General features: G+C 40.8%; 1 protein-coding gene across 1 annotated transcript; it reads left to right on the forward strand.

The window, feature by feature from the left end:
• The first annotated feature begins 14,622 nt into the window (after positions 1–14,622).
• On the forward strand, positions 14,623–20,109 carry AGR2 (anterior gradient 2, protein disulphide isomerase family member). Its single transcript, XM_063411186.1, has 8 exons — positions 14,623–14,761; positions 16,564–16,701; positions 17,042–17,105; positions 17,205–17,257; positions 18,167–18,240; positions 18,621–18,684; positions 19,102–19,185; positions 19,782–20,109. The coding sequence occupies exons 2-8, from the start codon at positions 16,572–16,574 to the stop codon at positions 19,829–19,831; spliced, it is 519 nt and encodes a 172-aa protein (XP_063267256.1). The 5' UTR covers positions 14,623–14,761; positions 16,564–16,571; the 3' UTR covers positions 19,832–20,109.
• The last annotated feature ends 1,330 nt before the right edge of the window (positions 20,110–21,439 follow it).

Here is a 21,439-nt window from a genome sequence, read left to right on the forward strand (position 1 = left end):
TTCACTGAATGCACAGCAGGGCCTCAGCCAGAGTGCTGAACTTAATGTGACCAGCTCAGGGATCAAAGGTCTTATACACATTTACAACACAAAAAGAGTTGTCAAACAGTATGACAAGAATGATCAAGCATTCAAGAATCATTCCCTATCACTTTATTTGATAGGATAAGCTGTTTCCTATGCTCCCTCAAGACCAGGATATTACAGGGGGCAAGAAGGCAGAATATTAATCTTCAATAATCAGGCAAGAAGGAATGAATGGGTCAGAATGACAGCCATGCCCCAGCGTGGGTATATTTAGGGGCTTTGTTGAACAGTCTACCATGTGAAAAACCTCCCAATAGTCCTCCCAGCACAGCAGAGTAGTGTAGTTGTTTAGTCTCTTATTTCTGAGCTCCTCACCGCAGGAGCACAATTAGAGGCAGCACAGAGGCATTCCTCAGGCTTGGCTGGCAGGGCTGACCTCCTGCCCTCCCCTTCACCGGAGAAGCAGTGATCTCAGCGAGCACCAACCACATCATTGACATCACGCTAGGCACTGTAATGAGACAGCCTGTCCTTTGTCAAGGGCCACTGTCAGATTCATCCAACTCAGCATCCCCAGTCTCAGGCATGACGTACTGGTTGGGAATAAATTCACAGAGAGGAGCAGGGTTGCCTGATGACCACAATGGAAAGATCCTCTGATGGACAGTCTTGATGTCACTACTCACAAAAAAACCCAGAAAAGTCCATGAGACCTTTCAATTTTGCAAGAGGGAGCAGCGGTCTTTATAGATATCAAACGTTTAAAATGAGCACTCTGAAAGAAGCTTGTTTCCTGTTCCCAAATATTAACTGAAAAAGAAGTTTTCTACATCACTGCTCTGGCAAGACCTTTTGTCCTTTCTGGAGGCTGCATGTGTACATAGATTAGATAGACAGACAGACAGACAGACAGATAGATAGATAGATAGATAGATAGATAGATAGATAGATAGATAGATAGATAGATTTTTTAAAATGTAGATTTGATAGACAGACGTGGCAATTTGAAATCCATGGATCATATTTTAATGATATATAGAGATTTGCATTTATAGAAACTGCAAACAACAGGAATAAAAGTACACAAGATTTGGGACAGGTCTGAGATTTAGGACTAATTATTTAAGACTAATCAACCTAGAAATAATTGCTTAATACTGAAGGAAGTTCTTTGCAACTTAAATTAGCAGCAGCTTGACAAATTGAAACCATCATGGATAAATATAGCATGGGTATATTTATTCCCTGAAACTCTTCTCGAAAACATCAAGTCAGTCAGGAATAGGCAGGCAGCCACTCACAAGCTGACACGTTTTCTCTCCATCAGTAAAAGTGATTTGAAAGGGATTTGCATTACAAGAATACTCAACAGATTTGCTATTGCTTAGCACAACATGCTGCAAATAGAACACTCGCAGCAGACTTATTATCTGACCTAGGTCATCTCCTGATTAAACATATATAGATTGGAAGAGATTAGTCATTAAACAAAGCAGAAGTACAAGCCAAGCTACTGCTTACATGAAGAAAATATATCCAATTAGCTTTGCAAGTGAGCTAAATGCAGGAATTAAGAGGAAGGTAGTTCCAGGACACTTCCGCCAGCACATCCTGTTCAGGATGCCTGAACACACACCTGCTACACCCCTGCATTATATTGAGTTATATTTCCATATTCTGTGCACAGGGACATTATTTCAAATATTATTAAATATTAGCATCATTATAATTGGGAAAAATTAAGGATGATTTTTAAAACTTGAGAGAGTAACAAAAAGTTGCTCTGCCACACTGTTTTCAAGCCAAGAGTTGTAATCACAAACACATGCATCATCATGCCCCCAATCATTCAGGAAGAGGACTGAAAACTCACTCTAAGCTGGTGTCTCTGGTCAAAGCCAGTCCCAGCAGCTGGACAGGAACCAGGACAAAACTGGGCACTAACACATGACACACAAGCTGTACCTCAGACAGCTTAACCTAAAACCATGTCAGGCAGAAGTGAAACTCTTCATATAGACCTGGCAAAGGAAGGTCTACTCAGCACTACGGCAAAGCTCGCCCAAGAAGAAAGAGGAAGTTCTTCAGTGACAGAAAAGGAGTTTAGGAATGAAGACACTTGGCTAAGCAGTTAACTGATTACCCATAATGGTGAGCCCGGTGCATGTCATCTGTCAAAATGACAGTACGATCACTCCTGTGTCCCAAATAATGCCAGTGGTGCTTAGGCCAATTTTTGCACAGCATTATATCAGATAAGATAAGATTTACCACAGAAAAGGAGAAGCTTTTCCAAACATTTGTGTGGATATGCTGTGACCTGCCAATTGCTCCACTGCTGTGTGTACTTACAACACTCTATTCCAGTAACTCTGGCATAGGGGGCTCTGTCAACCTCACAAGCAACCTGTGCTCTCACACCTCCATTTATATAATTTCTCTTTTTGTTATTATAATAGTAAGAGTTTGCCAACACAGTTTCATTGACACAGTTTCATAACTGCATTGATCTATGTGAATAATTTTAGAGCTTTACAGCTGGTTATTTTATTTCATCTTTGGAGGCATAAATGGTAGAGCTCCAAGGAAAAACTGGATTCAAAGTGTAGATGTCATATTTAGATGCCCCACAAGAACTCTGGAATGACCCAAGTTCATGTCCAAAACAAACTCCTTCAGAATGGTAAAAGCTGTAGTCATTGTGCAGTGCTAAACACCTAAACCATTTTTAACAAAGTGTTTCTAATCAAAAAGAACATGAGAGTGACTTAGTAGAAAGTCACAAGTAAATTTAGTAATGGTAGGCACAAAATGCAAATCCGGGTTGTAGATCCAAGTGTTGAATCCAATATTGTTTGGATTTCAGTGGCATTTTGTCCTGAAGTTGCAGGTTGAATGAATAGCAATTTCAAAAATTTGAATCTCCTGCTCTAAAAATTTTTAAAGCTTCTCTATGCTTCAAGGAGCACTTAAATTCTCCATTTTACTCTATAAGGCAAAATTCCACTATCTAAATTTCTACCAGGAGTGAGAGACTCTATGGAAAATCACAAATTTCATGTGTCATGCTACATCTTACCCCAGAATCTAACAATGATTTAACCAATTTCATCGTACCATTCTCCCACCAGACTCTTCATTTGCTTAAGTCCTTTCTAAAACATAGACTTTGTAACTGAATCATGGTTTCACTTAGAGAATTATTTACACTGTGGATCTCCACAAGTAGAAACAGCACAAGCAATTTTCTGTGACAGTCTCATTTTGGGAAGTGAAGCCAAAATCATTACTTTTTCTAAACAAATTTACCTAAACAGATTTTTCTCTTTTTGTTGGTTTTTTTTTGTTTGTTTTGGTTTTTTGTTTGTTTTGTTTTGGGTTTTTTGTTTGTTTGTTTGTTTTTGTTTTGTTTTGTTTTGTTGGTGTTTTTTTTGTTTTTGTTGTCGTTGTTGTTGTTGTTGTTTTGTTTTTTGGTTTTTGGTTTTTGGGTTTTTTTGCAAAATGACTATTTGACATAGCAAGTCTTTGATCAAGCACTTTTTTTAAAACTTACTTTTTTTTGTTTAAAATGTTTGGTTGACAACAAATAACTCTCTGGATCCGCAGTCACCCCTTCTAAAAAGCTTGCCTAAATCATGGTTTTCATCCTTCTGCAGAAGCCCGAGGAAAAAAATGTAAAATGAATGAATGCAAAAAGAGTGGCCTGAATCTGACTCCACTGTTATTTTGAAGGTCCATGGTGCAGAACCTACGAACAGGCCCAAGGGCGGGATAGCTTCACCAAAACCAAGAACAAGTGTTATTATTCCAGCCTCCAAATATGCGTTTGTTTTCCTGAGTATCAGCCCTGGCACCTGTAGCAAACAGGCAAAGAGATGTTGATGGGTCTTTCATTAATATCTTTGCTAAATTCATGACTTAGCATGAGCTGGAGAATAACACAGTCTTAAAACATAGAATAATATAACGAAACCCCCAAAACCTGTAGGGTGGAGCTTCTGTTTGCATTTAGTTTTATATCCAATTCATTTCCTGACAGAAGAATTGCAGCAACATTTTTGGTACAACTTAGCTGCAAGCTGCTGTCCAACCAGCAGAGTAAATGCAGCATTAACTTTCATCCATCTCAGATTTGGTGACTGAGAGTTGCATTCCTGCATTAGGATGCCATCTCCGACACATTCAGAATGCAAAACCATCTCACATAGAACACCCAAAGAGAAAGTAAAAGGTTATCTTCCTTCATGGGTAGAATAAACTGTTTGTCATTTATCTACCGTAATATTTAAACTTCATTATTGTTATATGCCACAGGTACGTTTGCTCTCTCTCTCCCCCTCTCCACTTCCCTAGTCAAACTGGGGAAGTTTGCTTGGAAGCAAGTAGGATATTTTGATTATGAATTAAACAAAGCCACTCCCAAATTGCTATGGTGCCACAGAGCAGAGAACCAACACCCAGGGCGACTGCTATTAGAGATTCCTGCTCGCCAGCTCTGCGAGTCATCCTGGGCGAGACTCACACACAAGGCAGATTTCAGTGAAGCCAAGCAAATTGGGGAGCAGCACTGTTTTAGATCTGGTTAGAAGGCTTTACAGAATTCAGCTCCAACACAATGTATCTTCCACTTGAAACAAAGCATTTTATCTAGCAAGGTTTCTATAAAAAAAGCAGTTTGCAAGGAGAGCTGAATTTATCATACCTGCTGATGCAGTCAGAAAAAGCAAAGGTTGTTCAGTTTGAGATTCACTTAAGGGCTGACTTGAACGTTAGCATTCCTGTACAAAAATTTTAAAATGACCTTTTGACAAGTGGCCAAGAGTAGAGCTTGACTTTAAAATTTTTAGACATAGTAGTAAGACAGATGCATACAGAATTTGGAAGCTCTCTGCTGAGTGTGAACCAGATCACTGAATGAACTCATAGAAGGTTTGTTTGCTCACCAAACGGGCAACAGGAAAGAAACATGGCTACATGGTGCACTCTCATGAAGGCAAAACTCTTGAGACTTTCCTGGATAGGTCTTCGCTAGCAGATTCACCTTGCTAATAGAATCTAATAGAATCAGGTGGTGCAGAGCAAAAGGAGTAATTTCTCTTTACATGAACAACATTAGTGACAGGAAGAAAATCTTATGACTGTGCAGTAAGAATAATACCCCTGGAACAACTCTGTTTTTCTGTAAGCACAAAGCACCAGTTTCATTTTTCCTAGACCTTTGTGAATTTAACATTTCTTCTTTTAAGTTATTATCTTTATTCTTTTAATCTGATCATAGAAATATAGAATATGCTGATTTAGCAGGGACCCACAAAGTTCATCAAAGTTCAACTCCTGTCCCAGAACAGGACACTCCCAAGGATCACATCATGTGCCCCTTTAAACGTTTTTAGTCTTCCAAGGCAAGTGTCAGTTATCTGAAAAAGATTTGTTAAACTAAACATTTTTTTCCTCCTCTCTCAAATCCAAAAGAACTAAAAAGCCCATGAGTAATGTAGACACAAGCTCTGCTAGACAAATGCACATTCAACAACAAATGGCCCCACTAACTTTGCTGGTGTGTGCCCCACAATGTTAAGGCATCTCCCAGAAATTCTTAGAGCTTGCAACTGAAATAGTTAAAAGGTAGAGCTACTCATATCAGGAGTTTTGCATTCCTACATTTTCTGTATTAAACAGAAGAAAATGGGGTGGTTTTATTTCAAAACCAATCTGGCTGACTCAAGGAGACAGTTGGAAAATTCTTATTATTATGGTGCATTCATGCTTAAGTTTCATTGACATAGCAGTGTCAATCACCGAAAGGATGGTCTCAAAGTTCAAGATGCAGCTTGCTGCTTCTTACAGTAATTCTTAGGCTTTTATGATGACTCTACTTTAATTTACGAGCTATAAGAATGTTATTTATTTTTTGGGTTGAGCCAGGACAGTTAAGACCAAAAAGTAGGATTGGTTCTGCATAACAGGTACATGAGAAACAAAGTCAAGCAAGCTAGATGCTGATCTCTTGCACACATCAACCAGGAAGTTGGCAAGGAAATACAGGTGTGACAACCTCATTGGTCAACAGAAAGAAGAAATACAAGTATAAGGAACACCTCTCAAAACTGTGAAGGCATCCTTAGTTGAGCCCACTGTGTGATGGATTTCTTTTCTTCTGAAGGAGGAGGAAAAAAAGAAAGATTTTATAGGAGATCATGCCAAAGGTCTCAGCTAGCTCTGCACACATACAGTGTGATATTTGCAATATCCAAGTGTCCACATGAAGCTCATCCAAAACTGCAAATAATTTTTAGCTTTTTAGGATTTTCAGTTAGAAAGTACAGGGAGTTAGAACAGATAGTGGAGCTTATAAGCTGTTTACAGTTTATTATTTAATCATCATATGAATCAGGTGAAAATAGCACCTACTGCATAAACCTGCAATGAAAATAATAGCAATAATTACTGACTCCCATGTCTTTGGTCTTTTGGCATGTTGCAGCCACATCAATATAGCACTGAATAATTTCTTCTCCCCAAATAACTGACATCATCTATATGACTGCCATCCATCACCTTCAGATTGCTTTTTAACAAGGTATTTGACATTTAAAACTTCAGATCACTGGAGGGATCTGCACTGTGTCCTGAACTAGCAGCTTGGATTCAGCCCTGCTAGTCAAGCCACCGAAGCAGCAAACGGCAGAGCTCCACAATAACCAGGCAAAGACAGGCATTTCCTCCATTCTTCCTGTGCTGCTGATTTATATCCCCTCCACGCATCCCAGGAAGGAGGTCCCCGGTTACTTCTGCCCAGCAAGAATGTAGGAGGCTGCTGGTTGCAGGCAGCTCTCCAGCAGCTGCCTGTTTGCTCTGCAGCTCCAGCAGCTGCATGATATGAAATAGGAGGGCAGAAACTGAAATCCCAACCTGGTGTTTGTAATGACTCAATGCATTCAACTCTGAAAACCTAGCTAGCTGCAGCAGGATAGCTACAGGTTTCTCAACACAAAACAAGGAATTACACCTTATTTTTCCCTCTCACTCAGATATGTTAAAAGTGGAAATGGCTCCTAATAGATAATTGACACAGGAACACTAGTATGTGCATTTTTACTTTTGTATGGCTCCTCATGAAGTGGTCTACTTTTAAGTGATCTGCTTTCAGGTCACACTCAAATCTCCATCTTTTTCCACACTATTTTTTAGGCACACAGAGATTAGACTACCTTTGATTGACTATGTGGGAATTCCCTGCTATCCAGGGAATCTCCAAGTGATACAGCAAGATAGGGGAACAACTGGATGCAAAAGACCACACTGTTTAAGCTTGCTTCTATTTCAGTCATTGTCAGCTGCTGGAATGACCTTGTGGAGAGGGAGGGCAAATGAGAGATGGCTGCTCTGTCCCCCTTCCTGTGCCTCTGTGCTAAGCTAGGCTGAAACATGTGTCAGCCTTTTGAGCACTAAGTATTTCACAAGATTTGTGATAGCATTGCTTATGCCACCTCCAGAAAAAAACTTTTAAAAGGGCAATTTTAAATGAGCGTTTTGCATTTGAATGCCCTGATAGAGCCACGTTATCATCAAGCCATCAGCTGGAACTGTGCCAGGAGTTGGGAACACCCATCCTCTATCAGCTCCCTATGACTGATACTGCTTGTTTAGTGTCACCACCTGTGGGGGTGTGCTTACCATTTCCAGGCCGCGATGTTTAAACAAAAATTTAAGTACACGTTGCCTAAAGTTGCTCCAGTTAGCTTAAACAGCCAGCTAGCTATCCTGATAGGAACATTACAACTGTGTTTGTACAGAGTATGACCCACACCATAGTGAAACATGAGCACCTCATGGGCAAAAGTTAATAACCACTCATTACTGTTCCAGCAATAATGTTCTAACCTGTGACCACAGTATTTTTTCATTAATTTAGCTTATACTGGGAAACAGAACAGGCATAACTGAGAGTAAGATATGTGTGGCTTCAGTTATAAGTTCACCTTTGTATTAGTTAACCTTTCTTTTGTACATATTGTGTATGTAGATTCACCAAATAACAGAACTGTTGAATTTGGCAGGCACCTCTGGAGACTGCCTTGTCCAAGTCCCCTGCTCAAAGCAGGGTCACCCACAGTAGGCTGCTCCGGGATATACCCAGCTGAGTTTTGAATATGTCCAAGGATAGGGATTGCACAACTTTTCTGGACAGCCTGTTCCAGTCTTCAATCATCTTCACATTACAAAGAGAATAAAATTCTTCTTTATATTTACATGTAATTTCCTGAATTTCAATTGACTCTCATCCTGTCACTTGATGTCAGAAAAGAGTCTGGCTTTTCCTTCTTTACTTAGAGTCAAAGAATCATAAAATGGTTTGGGTTGGAAGGGACCTCAAAGACCCTCTAGTTCTAGTTCCAACCCTCCTGACATGGGCAGGGACATCTTCCACTAGACCAGGCTGTTTAAAACCCTATCTAACCTGGCCTTGAACACTTCCAGGGATGAGGCATCTTCAGCTTCTCTGGACGATATGCATCATAGCTTTACCACCCTTTTAAAGGATTTCTTTCTAATATCTAATCTGAATCTATTCTCATTCAGTTTAAGGCCATTACCCCTTTTCCTATTCCTACATGGTCTTGAAAGAAGTCTTTCTCCAGCTTCTTTTTAGCCCCGTCTTTAGGTACTGGAAGATGCCGTAAGATCTCCCTAGAGCTTTCTCCAGGCTAAAACCCTAGATCAGTTTCTTGAAGACATGGTCCAGCCTTCTGATCATCTCTGTGGCCTTTCTCTGGATAAGAAGGTCCCCACAATCAGGTATTGATACACAGTGATGAGATCCCTAGAGCCATCTCTTCTGCAGCTGGAGAGCCACTCAGCACTGTGGATGTGCCCTCATTTTCTTTGTCCTGCTGGTAATGCAGTGGTCTGCAACACGTCATTGGAATACTGTACAACAAAAGGATTTTAATTATGTCAATATTTGAAGACAAGGATTGTACTGTGAATCTTTCAGAAGTACGTTCAATATTCTGCATTAGGAAGCACCTCACAGCATGAAGCAGCTGGAACTGGGTGCTGTCTTATTTCAAAGTTCTTGTTACTGACACTTGAAGGTCAGGCAGGATAAAAGTACTTTTTCCAACCCCATCTCTGTGCATGACCACTGAATAATGGCATTAATAATCAAACAACAAGTTTGTTGAACAACTCTTTGAAACTTGACAGAAGAGTTATCCCACCACTTTTCTGGGTAACTTGTGCTAATGGTAAACTATTTTTCTCACAATGATGAAAAAACAACCCTTACACTTCCCACCCTCCCCAAAAAAGTTGGGGGGGGTGGGGGGAAGTAAAATAAGAGGGGGAAAAGATGGGATTTTATACCTTGCGTACATCTGGAGAGTTAGTTTTACAACTTTGTGGCTGAGACCCAGATAAAAATATAATATTCAGGATGTGGAAAATACAGCTCAGAAATGAGACTGCTAAATCCCAGATTTAACCTTGTTACGGCAGCTAGAACTGCCCAAGCAAAGACCAGTTCAGGCTGGAGCAGAGAGAGGAAACCAGTACCATGACATGGACACAGTGAAGATGCGGTGGAACATCTAAGACTTGGCAGCTGTGAGAACTGCTGCAGAAAGAACTCAGCACTGGAATCCATAAAACTGTGCAGTCTGTGGTTGACTAAAACTGCACACTCTGTGATGAATACACAAGCCAAGGCAATGCCAAGAACTCGGGAGAAGATGGAGGGTTCTGTGGAGCACATCATGCAGGCTAGAGAGTGTCGACCCCACGAGAGCCTGCGCAGCTTGGAGATAAAAACCAACACTACCAGGAAAGAGAGAAACTTTGCAGAACAAATGCATACACTTCATTGCAGAGGTCAGGAGGATTGGGGCATTGGTCTCAAAGCAAAAACAATGTTTAAAAAAAAAGACATTAGCACACAAGCAACAGTGGGGCTAAGCAAGCAGTTATGTCAGTGGTTTCAGCTAGAATTTCACTGAGATGCGCTTACTGCTCATCAAAAAAAATTAAAAAGAACTGGATGGAATCCTTCATCTTTATCTTTACAAACTTTCAGGTAAGTTAGCAAGAATAAAGAGAGCAAAGAGAGTACCATCCGTTATTATTTAAGGACCATGAATTTTGTCCCAGATCTGGGACAGCATGTCACTCATACTCACTAGAAGCCAAAAGCTTCTGATCTTTGAGGCCAACCATTAGGAAAACAAAGAGCAACTGGGTTACAGATAAACAGACACAAATTTGAAATAAGAAAAATGAACAGAAAGGAGGCCTACAGAGAGACCACAGCAAGGTGGCAGCTCTGGGAGACTCACTGAATTATGAACATTGTGGCTCAGCTACTTGCCTGTAACAGAGTTTAGTATCCAAGAACCAAGGCAGGCCAGAAACAGAAGGGGGCTTAATTAACAGAAAGGGACTAGTTAAAAAATGCCCATGTGATACTGAGTACAAAAATAAGCTGTTCAAAACATAAATGTTTTCCCCACAGTTCTCAAATATTACAGTATAACAAAATAAGAAACTGCTGGCTTACAGTTTTCAAGTTTTACTGAAAATTTGGTATCAGTTACTCAGACAGGGACAGAGTCACTGGCTTTAATTATGTAATACAGCATTTTTTCAGGCTTTAGACAGAGCAAGTTATTTTAATTTATTAAAATGCATTTACTTCAGTACAAGAATTTCAGACACGAAGTGCTCCTGATCATAACTGACTTGCCCAGTTAAGAAGACCAGATAAAAAGTCTTTTCCACAGGCTGTGGTACAACCCCAGCTTCCCAGCCCCTCTCATCACAGAATTTCTCTTTACTCATTCACTGCTTTGCTGTGGGATGGAAAAAATATTTCAAAGTTAAATATAAATGCTACCAGGATCAGGCTTTCTCTTACTAAACACAACTGAGCAATTAAGCTCCACATATGCTGAAAACATTGAAACTCCTTGGTGTAAGAGACCATGACAGTTTCCTTATTGTTGGGAAAAGGGCATTAAACAATACAAGAGCAAGTACATTTCATATGGGTCTTCAAATGACTTTATGATTTTAAAACATGTCATTCAGCAATGCCTTCCAGACATCTCATCACATCAAGATTCAAAACTAAATATGGGATAAGAACTGGCTACATGACAAATCCACATCTTCATCTAAAACTATGTAAAGGATGCTCCACGTTTTTCATGACAGCCTGCATCAAGTGGTTGGGATTTGTATTATGAATGTTCACATGTAAACAGAAAAAAACCCTCCAGAGATATCAAAATCCTCACAGATTGCTCGTTTGTTTTGCAAGCAGTAATTAAAGAGTCAGATTATCATATTTTAAATCCTTAGCATCTCTTCTGCTAGCCAATTTGAAAAATACTACCAATAAACTGTAGGCACTGCAAGGTAATTGAGTAATTTATTCAAAGAAAAAGAGGAAAATGTTAGGCTGACATATTTTGGAAAACCATCATCCTTCAGGACAAATCATCAGATTCCTAGCAAAATTTTACCTGAGGCCCAGTTACCATCTTTAAATGTTCAGCAATAGAAATCTGCTGAACTTTTGTCTTTCCAGGCATACATAGAAATGTGGCTTTGTAATGAAAATAAAGTAGTCAGGGGATGGTTGAACCATGGCCTTCCATGTCTGGACCACTTATAAGACACCAGTCTCTCCTTTAGGAATGCTTTCCATTTGCAAGTGTTATCAAATATTTCCCAAGCCAATGTTGGAAAATCACTTCCTTACCTAACAGATCACGACTGAGCAGGCCTGGGATTCAGTGCCTGCTCCAGCATAAACGCCTAGTACACAAATAAACAGTCTTGGCACGTGTGACTGGGAACATCGATCATCATAGCACATCCCAATCCAGGCAGCACCCACCTATCATATTCATGAAAAGGATTTCAACTATTTCAGGGCAAGAAGGAAACAAAATGGAACCTGCATCTCTCATAGGTGTAACAGGGTGTCTCAGCTCCTAAATTTTGGGGTATAAGGCTTTCTGGAAAATTTTAGTCAAATTCATCCAAAGACCTTTCAGGTAACAAAAACCCTATATGGGTTTAAATCACTGACAAGAGAAATTTGACCAGTTCTCAAATAAATTTTGTTTGCTTTCAACTACTGTATCTTACAATATACTACTACTTTAAGAGCCCTGGAAGATCGATCATTTCCAGATCTGTCTCTGGCTTTGACTCAGAGCATTGCTAGTGTGAGATTGACTACACATCTCCTCCATTACTTCTCATTTCTCTCATGTATGTTTCTGATATTTATTCTAAGCAGTAGATCATAAGACATGGAAACGCGTTTATTATGAAATTAGGAGAAATGCCTGAATCCTAATACTTGTGTATTATAAAATAGATGAAAAAATGAAGCACATCAGCAAATGCCTTCAGAACAGATGTAACATCAACCACCTGAAGCTGTGCAAATTTCTGCATAACATGATGAATAAAGGCACCTCAGAGCAGGGAAACCAAAATTATATTAAAAATCTGCTGGCTAGTTTTGTAAAGATGTTAAATATTAACAGTAATAGAGTCTACTAGATCTTCATAGAAGAAGAGGAAAAACATTCTGGAATAGTCCTATTTGGTTTGAAGCTCTCAGGGGCAGTTCCTGCAGGATTTAGTCACTGAGGCAGAGAAAGTAGCCCATTATAAAAAGCCAGAAGAAAACATAGCAGCTGGGTACTTCTCAGTCTCAGGGCCTGAGCAGGGAGCTGTGGGGAAGACAGAGCTCCCACCTTTCCTCATTAACAATTTGTACTGGTTTGGAGACAAGTGTAACTATCTGCATTGGGGTCACAGGCTTTGAGCTGGCAGGGAAGCCCCTGTGAGTGGCTGTATTTGAATTACTGAGACTCTTCTAGGAAAGAGTTCTGTCAGAGTAGAACAAGGCTATGTGGACACAGGCCAAGACAAATGCATCCCCCGAAAACAGCAGAAGCAAAGGTGCAAATGAAATGGAGAGACACCTAAGGCTGGTGCCAGGAGCAGGGAGGGGTTTAGTTTGGGGATGATGCATTATTAGACAAAACACAATTTTTTTTTATAAGAAGTGTGAGTGAGAACTCGCTTATTATCTCTTCACAGCACCAGAGTGCAATTAGAACTTCTTTTACAGGCTTTAAAACTACCCAATTCTCTTAGGTGTGACCTGAGAAGAGAGTCAGCAAGAGTGTGTTAAATTACAATTATGAATTGTCCAATACCAACACGGGTACCCAAGGTTAAATTCTACATCTGCACTAAAGAGGATTTAGAATGTAACCTAAATTGTCCAAAGTGAGTGGTCCCATGTCCAAATATGGACCTTGGAGATTTCTTTTGTGTGTGTTTTGGAAGAAACACTGAGTGGATGTAGTTTGGATAGGCAATGTAGGAACAAACAAATTACATCTCTAAATCTTCGGGGACAAGTGCTGGAGGAGAAGAAATTTATATGCAAAGTCTCTCAGGAAAACATTCTTGTTTCATGAAACATACAGAAAGGGCAGTTAAAATGACTGACACTCCTGGGAACTTTGGTTTCACCCTCCTAATACATCAAGCAGCTAAGCAAAGCATGGTAGAACTCAATAATATTTTTTGCTTGAGTTCCCCATCTTGCTTCTGCATTTTGTTTTCCTAATTATTATTCATGAAATAAAACCAAAAAACCAAACCAAATCCACACTAAGATCCAAAGCTCTTAATTCTCTCAAGTATATTTGCAACAAATGGGTGCTTTTAGCAGCCATCAGGCAGCACTGTGAATTTCGAACAGGAAAATCCATATCTGATGGATTTCATCTACCCAGCTGAGTAATTTTAAGCATTCACTGCCCATGAACATGTGATTTTAATCTCACTGAAATATATGAGGCATGCAGCAAGGAGAACATACCATAGTTTCAACACATATTGCACTGACCTCTGCAGAAAGACTGCGTGCAGTCAGTGCAGCAGTGGGAATGACCACCCACTCTCATTTTCTTGAGCATTGCACTGTATTATGTGTGTATTTGAAACCTAAGGTGATTTAGCTTCATGTCGTAGTTAAAAATAAATGTCTACACAACCAATTAATCATGGAATTTGAACTAAATGTTGGCTTAGATCTCTGCTTATGAACACAGGTTTTTTATTAGAGCTTCCAAAGATATTTTTGTGGAGACCTTTACAAACTTTCTTTTTGGTCTGATTACAATTCTATGTGCTGTTATATGTGCATGTATGCACACATATCTGTATAATGTGCACAGTTATTTATCTAATTAACATCCACAGTTCTTAGTCATCAATTTAACTTTTTCTAAGGACTAAAAGAACAGCAACCCATACTGACTTTCCAGCCAATCAAAAAAAGACAAATCACTCTTCAGGCAAATCAGGAGTCTTGACTTAAGCTTACCTGTACTTGGATCTTTGCCAATTTTTTAAAATCACCTTTCAAGAAATATTCCAAAAGTCTACAGAAATGTCTCTGAGCTTTAGATACAGTATCTGACAGGAAACAGCAATGCTATTTAATTACAAAATTAACTCTGAACGTTTTGGTGGGCAAAAACTGGGAAGTTTAGCTCTTTGAAAGTAGTATTCAAATTCAAAGCTTGTGGGTGGAGTTGGGGTGCAAAGGTGCATAAATAGGCAGTAGGAGCAGCAGCATTCACACTGAACCAGGAACACCTTCGCATCCTGGCAGGCGCCTGGCAGAGTAAACAAGGTAAGGCACTGCACACTCCCTGCTGCAGGAGGTACCGGGGGAACTGTGAGCCCAAGCTAGCCGGGGATGGGGAATCTGGTCAGTGGAAAGAAAAGGCTGCAGCAAGCAGGCACAGGCCAGCACAGCTTGTTATGAAGGAAAATGTGTAGAAATATATTGGCTTTGCAGGTTAAAAAAAAAGAAAACAGGAGAAGAAGGGTTGTTTTGGAAAGCTTTTCAAAAGTGCACATAGTCCTCCAGAGGCAAGGTTTTCAAGGAGCAGGTTTAATGTTCCTCCGCCTTTGCTTTCTGCATGCTGCCTCCTCAACCTGGTCTTCAGCGTGCCTGATCTTCAATTTCCTGGTTGTCCTATACCTTTTTTATTATTTTTCTTTTTAAAGAAGCAGTACTTCCACCATACAGCTCTAGCCAAAACAATTCTTCAGGCAACCCTGACAACCCAGAGTTTAATTGAACTTCATGCAATTTTCCTCCTTGCCGAGGAGACTTGTCTTGGGGCAGAAATGCAGTCTGCTGCAAAAGTTGTATTTCATACCCTTGAAACAGGGACTCTTTGGATGTTTGAGCTCTACTGGACATCCCAGTAGCAAAGAGCACTCTATCACTTCTCAGCTAATGTCTCCTCCTGCAGTTCCAACCTGGAAAAACACTTCTGTTTTCCTGGAGTTTAGTTTTCATTGTCTGAACTTTGAAACAGTCAGCCTGCTGTGGTGGGGTTGTTTTGTAGTCTTGGGTTTTCTTTTTTTTTTTTTTCCCCTTTTTTCTTTTTTAATGAATCTTTTCAGTGTTCTGTACTGCTTTTAGATCATCTTAAATTTTCTTTTTGTGGTGGGGTTGTTTTGTAGTCTTGGGTTTTCTTTTTTTTTTTTTTTTTCCCTTTTTTCTTTTTTAATGAATCTTTTCAGTGTTCTGTACTGCTTTTAGATCATCTTAAATTTTCTTTTTGTACCCATTATATTGGTTCTAGTTTCTACGAGGAAATGTAATGAGAAAACATTGGGTCATGTTGCTGAAATGATTTTCCCCTTCAGCTGAAATGCTGAGGAGCTTTCCATCAGACCTGCCTCATCTCCAAGGCCCGGCCAGCCTGGCTTAGGAAGAGCTCTCTGCTGTGCTGCTTCCACCCTCAAACTCCATTTCAGTTTTCAGTGGGCCATACATCAACTCCTCCCACCTCCTCTTGCTATACATTCTGCTGGGGTTTAGGATTAGATGATATTTTTGAGGGAAAAATAGGTTTAGAATCTTCAACACCATTAAGCTGTGTATATGCTAATGTTCACTGGAAAGCCTAGCTTAAACATTCTGACTTCTCATTTGAGTTGCTCCCACAGCAAAATGGGGGAAGAACTGAGACAAATTAACTTTCAGCACCTGCAGCTGGGTTACTCTAGCACTGGGAGATCAAAGTAGGACTGTGAACTTACTAGGACTTGCGAGGACTTTTGGAATTGCTGTAACTCAGTTATTTTTCTGAGCCTATTCAATATATGTAGAAAGCAGGGAGAGAAATTCACAAACACAGACACGCCCATCCTAAGAGGGCCATAGGCCGATGGCACGAACAGGGAGTGGGGAGCAGCCGGGTCCCTCAGGGCGGATCTCGGAGCAAACCTCACGTTCCGTGCCCTCGGGGCCCTGCCTGCAGCTGCTCCTCTGGGCCCCGGCTCACCCCGCTGCATTTCTGTGGCCTGACCGCTGCTTTACCTACCCTGTCCTCTCCCGCTGCGGGCCTCACCGCCGGCACCCACCTGCCTGCCAGGCACCGCAGTCGGTGATGGAGCTCCCCTCACCTCTTCCAGGAGCAGCCATGGAGAAGGGTTACGTGTCCGTGTTCCTGCTGCTCATGGCCATCTCCTGTGCTCTGGCAAAGGATGTAGGCAAGAAGGATTCAAAGGACACTACTGCTAAGCCAAAACTGCCTCAGACGCTCTCCAGAGGTAAAAAAAAAAAAAAAAAAAAAAAAAAAAAAAAAAAAAAAAAAAAAAAAAAAACCAAAAACCCAAACAACTGGAAAAAAAACCTCCACCAATTTTTTTAAAAAATGCGATCTTGTGAATATTTCATCTCTTAGGCTGATTTCTTTGCAACTCGTTCTGCAAAGCCTTTTCTAGTATTTGCTATCACCCTCTCCTGCTCCACCCGTGATTCCAAGCCCTCTGGCAGCGGGTTGGCTGCAGGCCCCTCCCGGCAGAGGCGGCCGGGGGCAGGCCTCGCCCCGGGGCCCGGCCCGGCTTGCGGGCGCTGTCTGAGGGGGTGTGTGCCCTGTCCCTCCCGCAGGCTGGGGAGACCAGCTCATCTGGACGCAGACCTACGAGGAGGCGCTTTTCCGGGCCAAGCACAGGTACGTGTTGTATTTCTGTGGGGAATGGTTCTTCCCCCAGGTACCCGCCCCGAGCCCCCCGCGCCTCCCCCGTTCCTAACGCGGGCTCTTCTTTTCCAGCCAGAAACCCCTGATGATTATCCACCACTTGGAAGACTGCCCGCACAGCCAAGGTAACCCTTTTGCACTTGGGAGGGAAAAAGGGAAACAAATCTTGTTTTAATTTTCTGGAAAAACGCTGGTTAAGAAAAAAAAAAAATCAGCTACCGTTCTGCTTAAACCCTAGCAAAGTACTAGGTTGTACAAGCAAGGGGAGTGTTCTTCAAGTTACTGTACCACACTGGAAGGTGTTTTCCAATGTGTAGAAATAAAATAAAAATGGTAATCCAGTGTTGCAGGATACAAAATGAAGCACGGGTCAGTAGGGTTTGACCTCTGACAAATTTGAATTTGGTTCACAGCACAATCAGCCAAAATCAATAGGAAGACCAGCAGCAAGAAATAACAATTTGTTGGAAAGACCATATTCAGCTCTTGATATTATCAGTGATTGAGACTGAATCCAGCCAGGGACTAAATTAATCCAGACTGAAACTGAGCTCTTCAAGGATTTCTGGTAACTGGGACTGTATTTTCCCAGTGTTTTAAATTTATCTGAGGGCCCTGCTTCCTGCAAGTCAATCGACACAGCAAGATCTTTGCATCCCTCCACAGCTCCAGTAACTCCAGAAGGGTCTTGGTACAAGTATTTAAACCCTTCCATACATGCTGCATTATCAGGGCCAGAAACTGCAATAGTAGAACAGGAGGTTTGAAGGGTCAAATGCTCAAATTCAAACCTAAGGAGACAAATTTGAGAGCCAGCTGTACTATCTGAAGGAAGATGAGACATTTTGCCCTATAGTAATTACTCTTAAATATAAATTAATGGATCATGTTCCAATGGGATGAACTGAAAACCTTTGTTTGCTGCAGTTGTAAACTAGAAATTCTCATTTTATTTCACCAGTTAGTTTGAATTTATTTTTGGAGGACAATATATTTCAATTTTTAATTTTCTTTCTCATTTGTTTCTACTCTAGCCCTCAAGAAGGTCTTTGCTGAACACAAGGATATACAGAAACTGGCTGAAAAATTCATTCTCCTGAACCTAGTCGTAAGTTTCTCAGTTACACTTAATTAAGTGAAAGCGACAAAGTTCTGATTTTAATTATGGCTTCTCTAACTTGAGTTTAATAGCTAGGGTTGGCTAGGAAAATGGCCACTGCTGAAGCATAGCAGATTTCTTACTAAGTCTTTTTCATTCGTACCTATCATAAACTGAGAATGTGAGGAAATGTAAAGTTTAATAATAACCTGAGCTGTTACCAATTGGCAATTCAGGATGTTAAAAAAAATGCATCCCAGACGGTGAATCTCTTAAACTGCAAAATGTATTATTTGAGCTGTATTTCATAATCTGAAGTACGGTGAAGGAAAAAAATATTTAGGTAACGTGCCCTCCTTGACTGGGAAACATTCTCTGTTTTCTTTAAGTATGAAACCACAGACAAGAATCTTGCCCCTGATGGCCAGTACGTCCCTCGGATTTTGTTCATAGGTGAGTACCTCAAGCATCAAAGGTGATCTCAGAGCCCGTGCTGCATCATGCATCTCAAATCCTCAGGCTGATGAACAGGAATTTATTTCATGAGAAATACAAAGGTTCGAGTTGATTTTGTGGATCAAATATCGACTCAGTACCAGCCAGCCTCACAGGTCCAGCATTCCTCCCTCAATGGCTGATGCCACAGTCGCTGGAACGGGTAGCTCATCCCATTCCTAATAAACCTGCAAACACAACACTTAAAACTGAAATGTCAGTAGCCCTGTTAGAACAATCCCTGAGTCAGCAGAAGCAGACATGTCTCACAGAAACATTTAGGAAGCAAGCAGGAGTGTAGAAAGCTTTATTTCCCTTTATTTTCTTCTGCTTGAAGGTTAACCTCTACAAATTCTCTCACCCTTTTTTCTCCAGATCCTTCCCTGACTGTGAGAGCAGATATTACTGGAAGATACTCAAACCGTCTCTATGCATATGAGCCCTCTGACATTTCATTGTGTAAGTAGAGTGTTCTGACACATTCTGGAAATATTCTGAAAGCAGTCACATTTTTCATGTGACAAGAAATAACACCAGGCATTACAGATTCTTGCTATCAGTACTTGCTGAAAGATATTTAACCAGGATTAAAATTAAACAGGATGCTAGACTTAAATGCAGTGAGATGAAGAAAATGATGGCAGAGCCCTGGAGCCTTAAGCATCCATCTGTTTTAAAAGCAAGCATACGTCAGTAGGCACTTGCATAATTCAGCAGCGTTCACTGCAAGCAACACTGAGAACCCACACACCAGTCCCAACAGGCCAGGTCAGGAAACCTTCTGGGAGCAAGGAAAGATACTTGCTACAGCCATCCCTCACTGCTGCACAGCTCCAGTCTCTGCCCATGTGTTGGCATTAATGAATGTTCTCACCAGTAAAAATGACACCCATGATGTTCACAAATTGCTTGGAAGAGTAAGTCCATCTGAATCCCTATAGCAATAGGCATGTGATTAAAAGCTTTAATAATAATGACATTTTCTCTGCAGCAATTTTGGTTGCTAGCAGAGGACGTTGCAGCAAAAATAACATGCATGAATATTTCATTTCTAGTGTATTCAAATATGCAGAAAGCGCTGAAGCTCCTGAAGACTGAACTGTAAGGGAAAGAAGAAGGCCCTTAAATATGATGAAGTCTTTTCTTCCATCTCTTCTCCACACCTTGATACTGGTGAAGAGACTATTTAGAGTGATATTTAGTGATGTGTAGTGATGGTTTCTATACATAAACACTACAGTTTTACATTAGCACTTTTGTACTGGGCAGCATTTTTAAAAGCCGGAGGCTTTTATTTTAAGGCGTACAGAAGAATACTGTATGATTCAACTGTAAAAATGATTTTTTAAAAAATAAATTCATTTCAAGTGTTTACATACAAAACATTGCAGTGTTTTCAATTTTTCTTATCTTCACCTACGATTATTAGAAACAGTAAAATAACCATGTTGCTTGAGAAAACAGCTTGCCTTTTACATTCAAGCATTTTGGAAGGTAAAAGGCTGTTGTGGATCAATCCCAGCCAGCAGCCTAGCCCCACACAGCCATTTGCTCTCTTGCTCCACTCCAGTGAGATGGGAGAGATAAAGGCAATTTAACAGGTAAAGCAAAAGCTGTGCAGAAGCAGAGCAAAACACAGGATTAAGCTTCCCACAGGCAGGCACTCAGCCACCTCCAGGAGAGTAGGGCCCCACCAAATGTAATGGTGAAGACAAACACCATCACTCCAAATGTGCCTCCCCTTCCTGCTTCTTGTCCCAGTTTGTATGGTGAGGAGCATGGCATATCCCCTTATTCAGCTGGAGTCAGCTGTCCCAGCTTTGTCCCCTCCCAACTTCTCGTGCAGCCCAGCTCTACTTGCTGGAAGGGCAATGTGAGGGAGCTGCAAAGAGCTCTGTGTCAGCAGTCACAGAAAACAACCTTGTGTTATCAGCATCGTTGTAGCTGCAAATCCAAAGCAGGTACCACACAAGCTACTGTGAAGAGAATCAACTACATTCAGCCAAACCCAGCAGAGGAAAGCAGCTTTTTATCTCCAGTTTCAGCAGCTAGCTAAGCTCTCTATTACTCAGCCTTCTTTATCTCCAATTATTTTCTAGTAGCAACAGCCTATGGGGAGCTTTCATTATCAGCCCTTTCTTTACAGCTAAGATAGCAAGAAATGAAAATCTTTCACAGAGAAGTACTTAAGACTAGAAAATGGGATTGTCTGAATACAGAGTTTATTTTTCTTTGGAACTGGCTGTATTCTGAAGTGATTTAAGATATAACTGCTTCCCTGAAAAGGTCCCTGCTTACATCAGATTTCAGTAAAGCCCTGAGATGATTAATAAAGGGATACCACACTGACTCTGTGGCTGGTTTCACGATTGCTTATTTATAAGCCCAAAGAGACAAGAGAAGTCAGAACTAAAATAAATGCTGCAGATGAACACCATGTCAGTATACATTACATAAAGACTTATGCAAAAAGGAGAACTTCCAGCCTCAAATATGTGCTATCTCTGAACTCAGCAGCAGCATCAGTGTGAAATGCTTTGGCCAGGACCATGCCTTTGTTATTTCCTCAGCTCTTTGGCGATAACAGCAACTCTCACCACTTCTGTTACCACTACTGCCACTACCAGTCATGGTGAGAACTACAAGAGGAAAATGCTTGGGAAGGCAGGACAGGTGAGAGAAGCAAGGGCTTCAGCTCAAGGGAATGTCTCAG

This window comes from Prinia subflava, chromosome 1 (assembly GCF_021018805.1).
Source record: "Prinia subflava isolate CZ2003 ecotype Zambia chromosome 1, Cam_Psub_1.2, whole genome shotgun sequence".
In the NCBI taxonomy this organism is placed as follows: domain Eukaryota; kingdom Metazoa; phylum Chordata; class Aves; order Passeriformes; family Cisticolidae; genus Prinia; species Prinia subflava.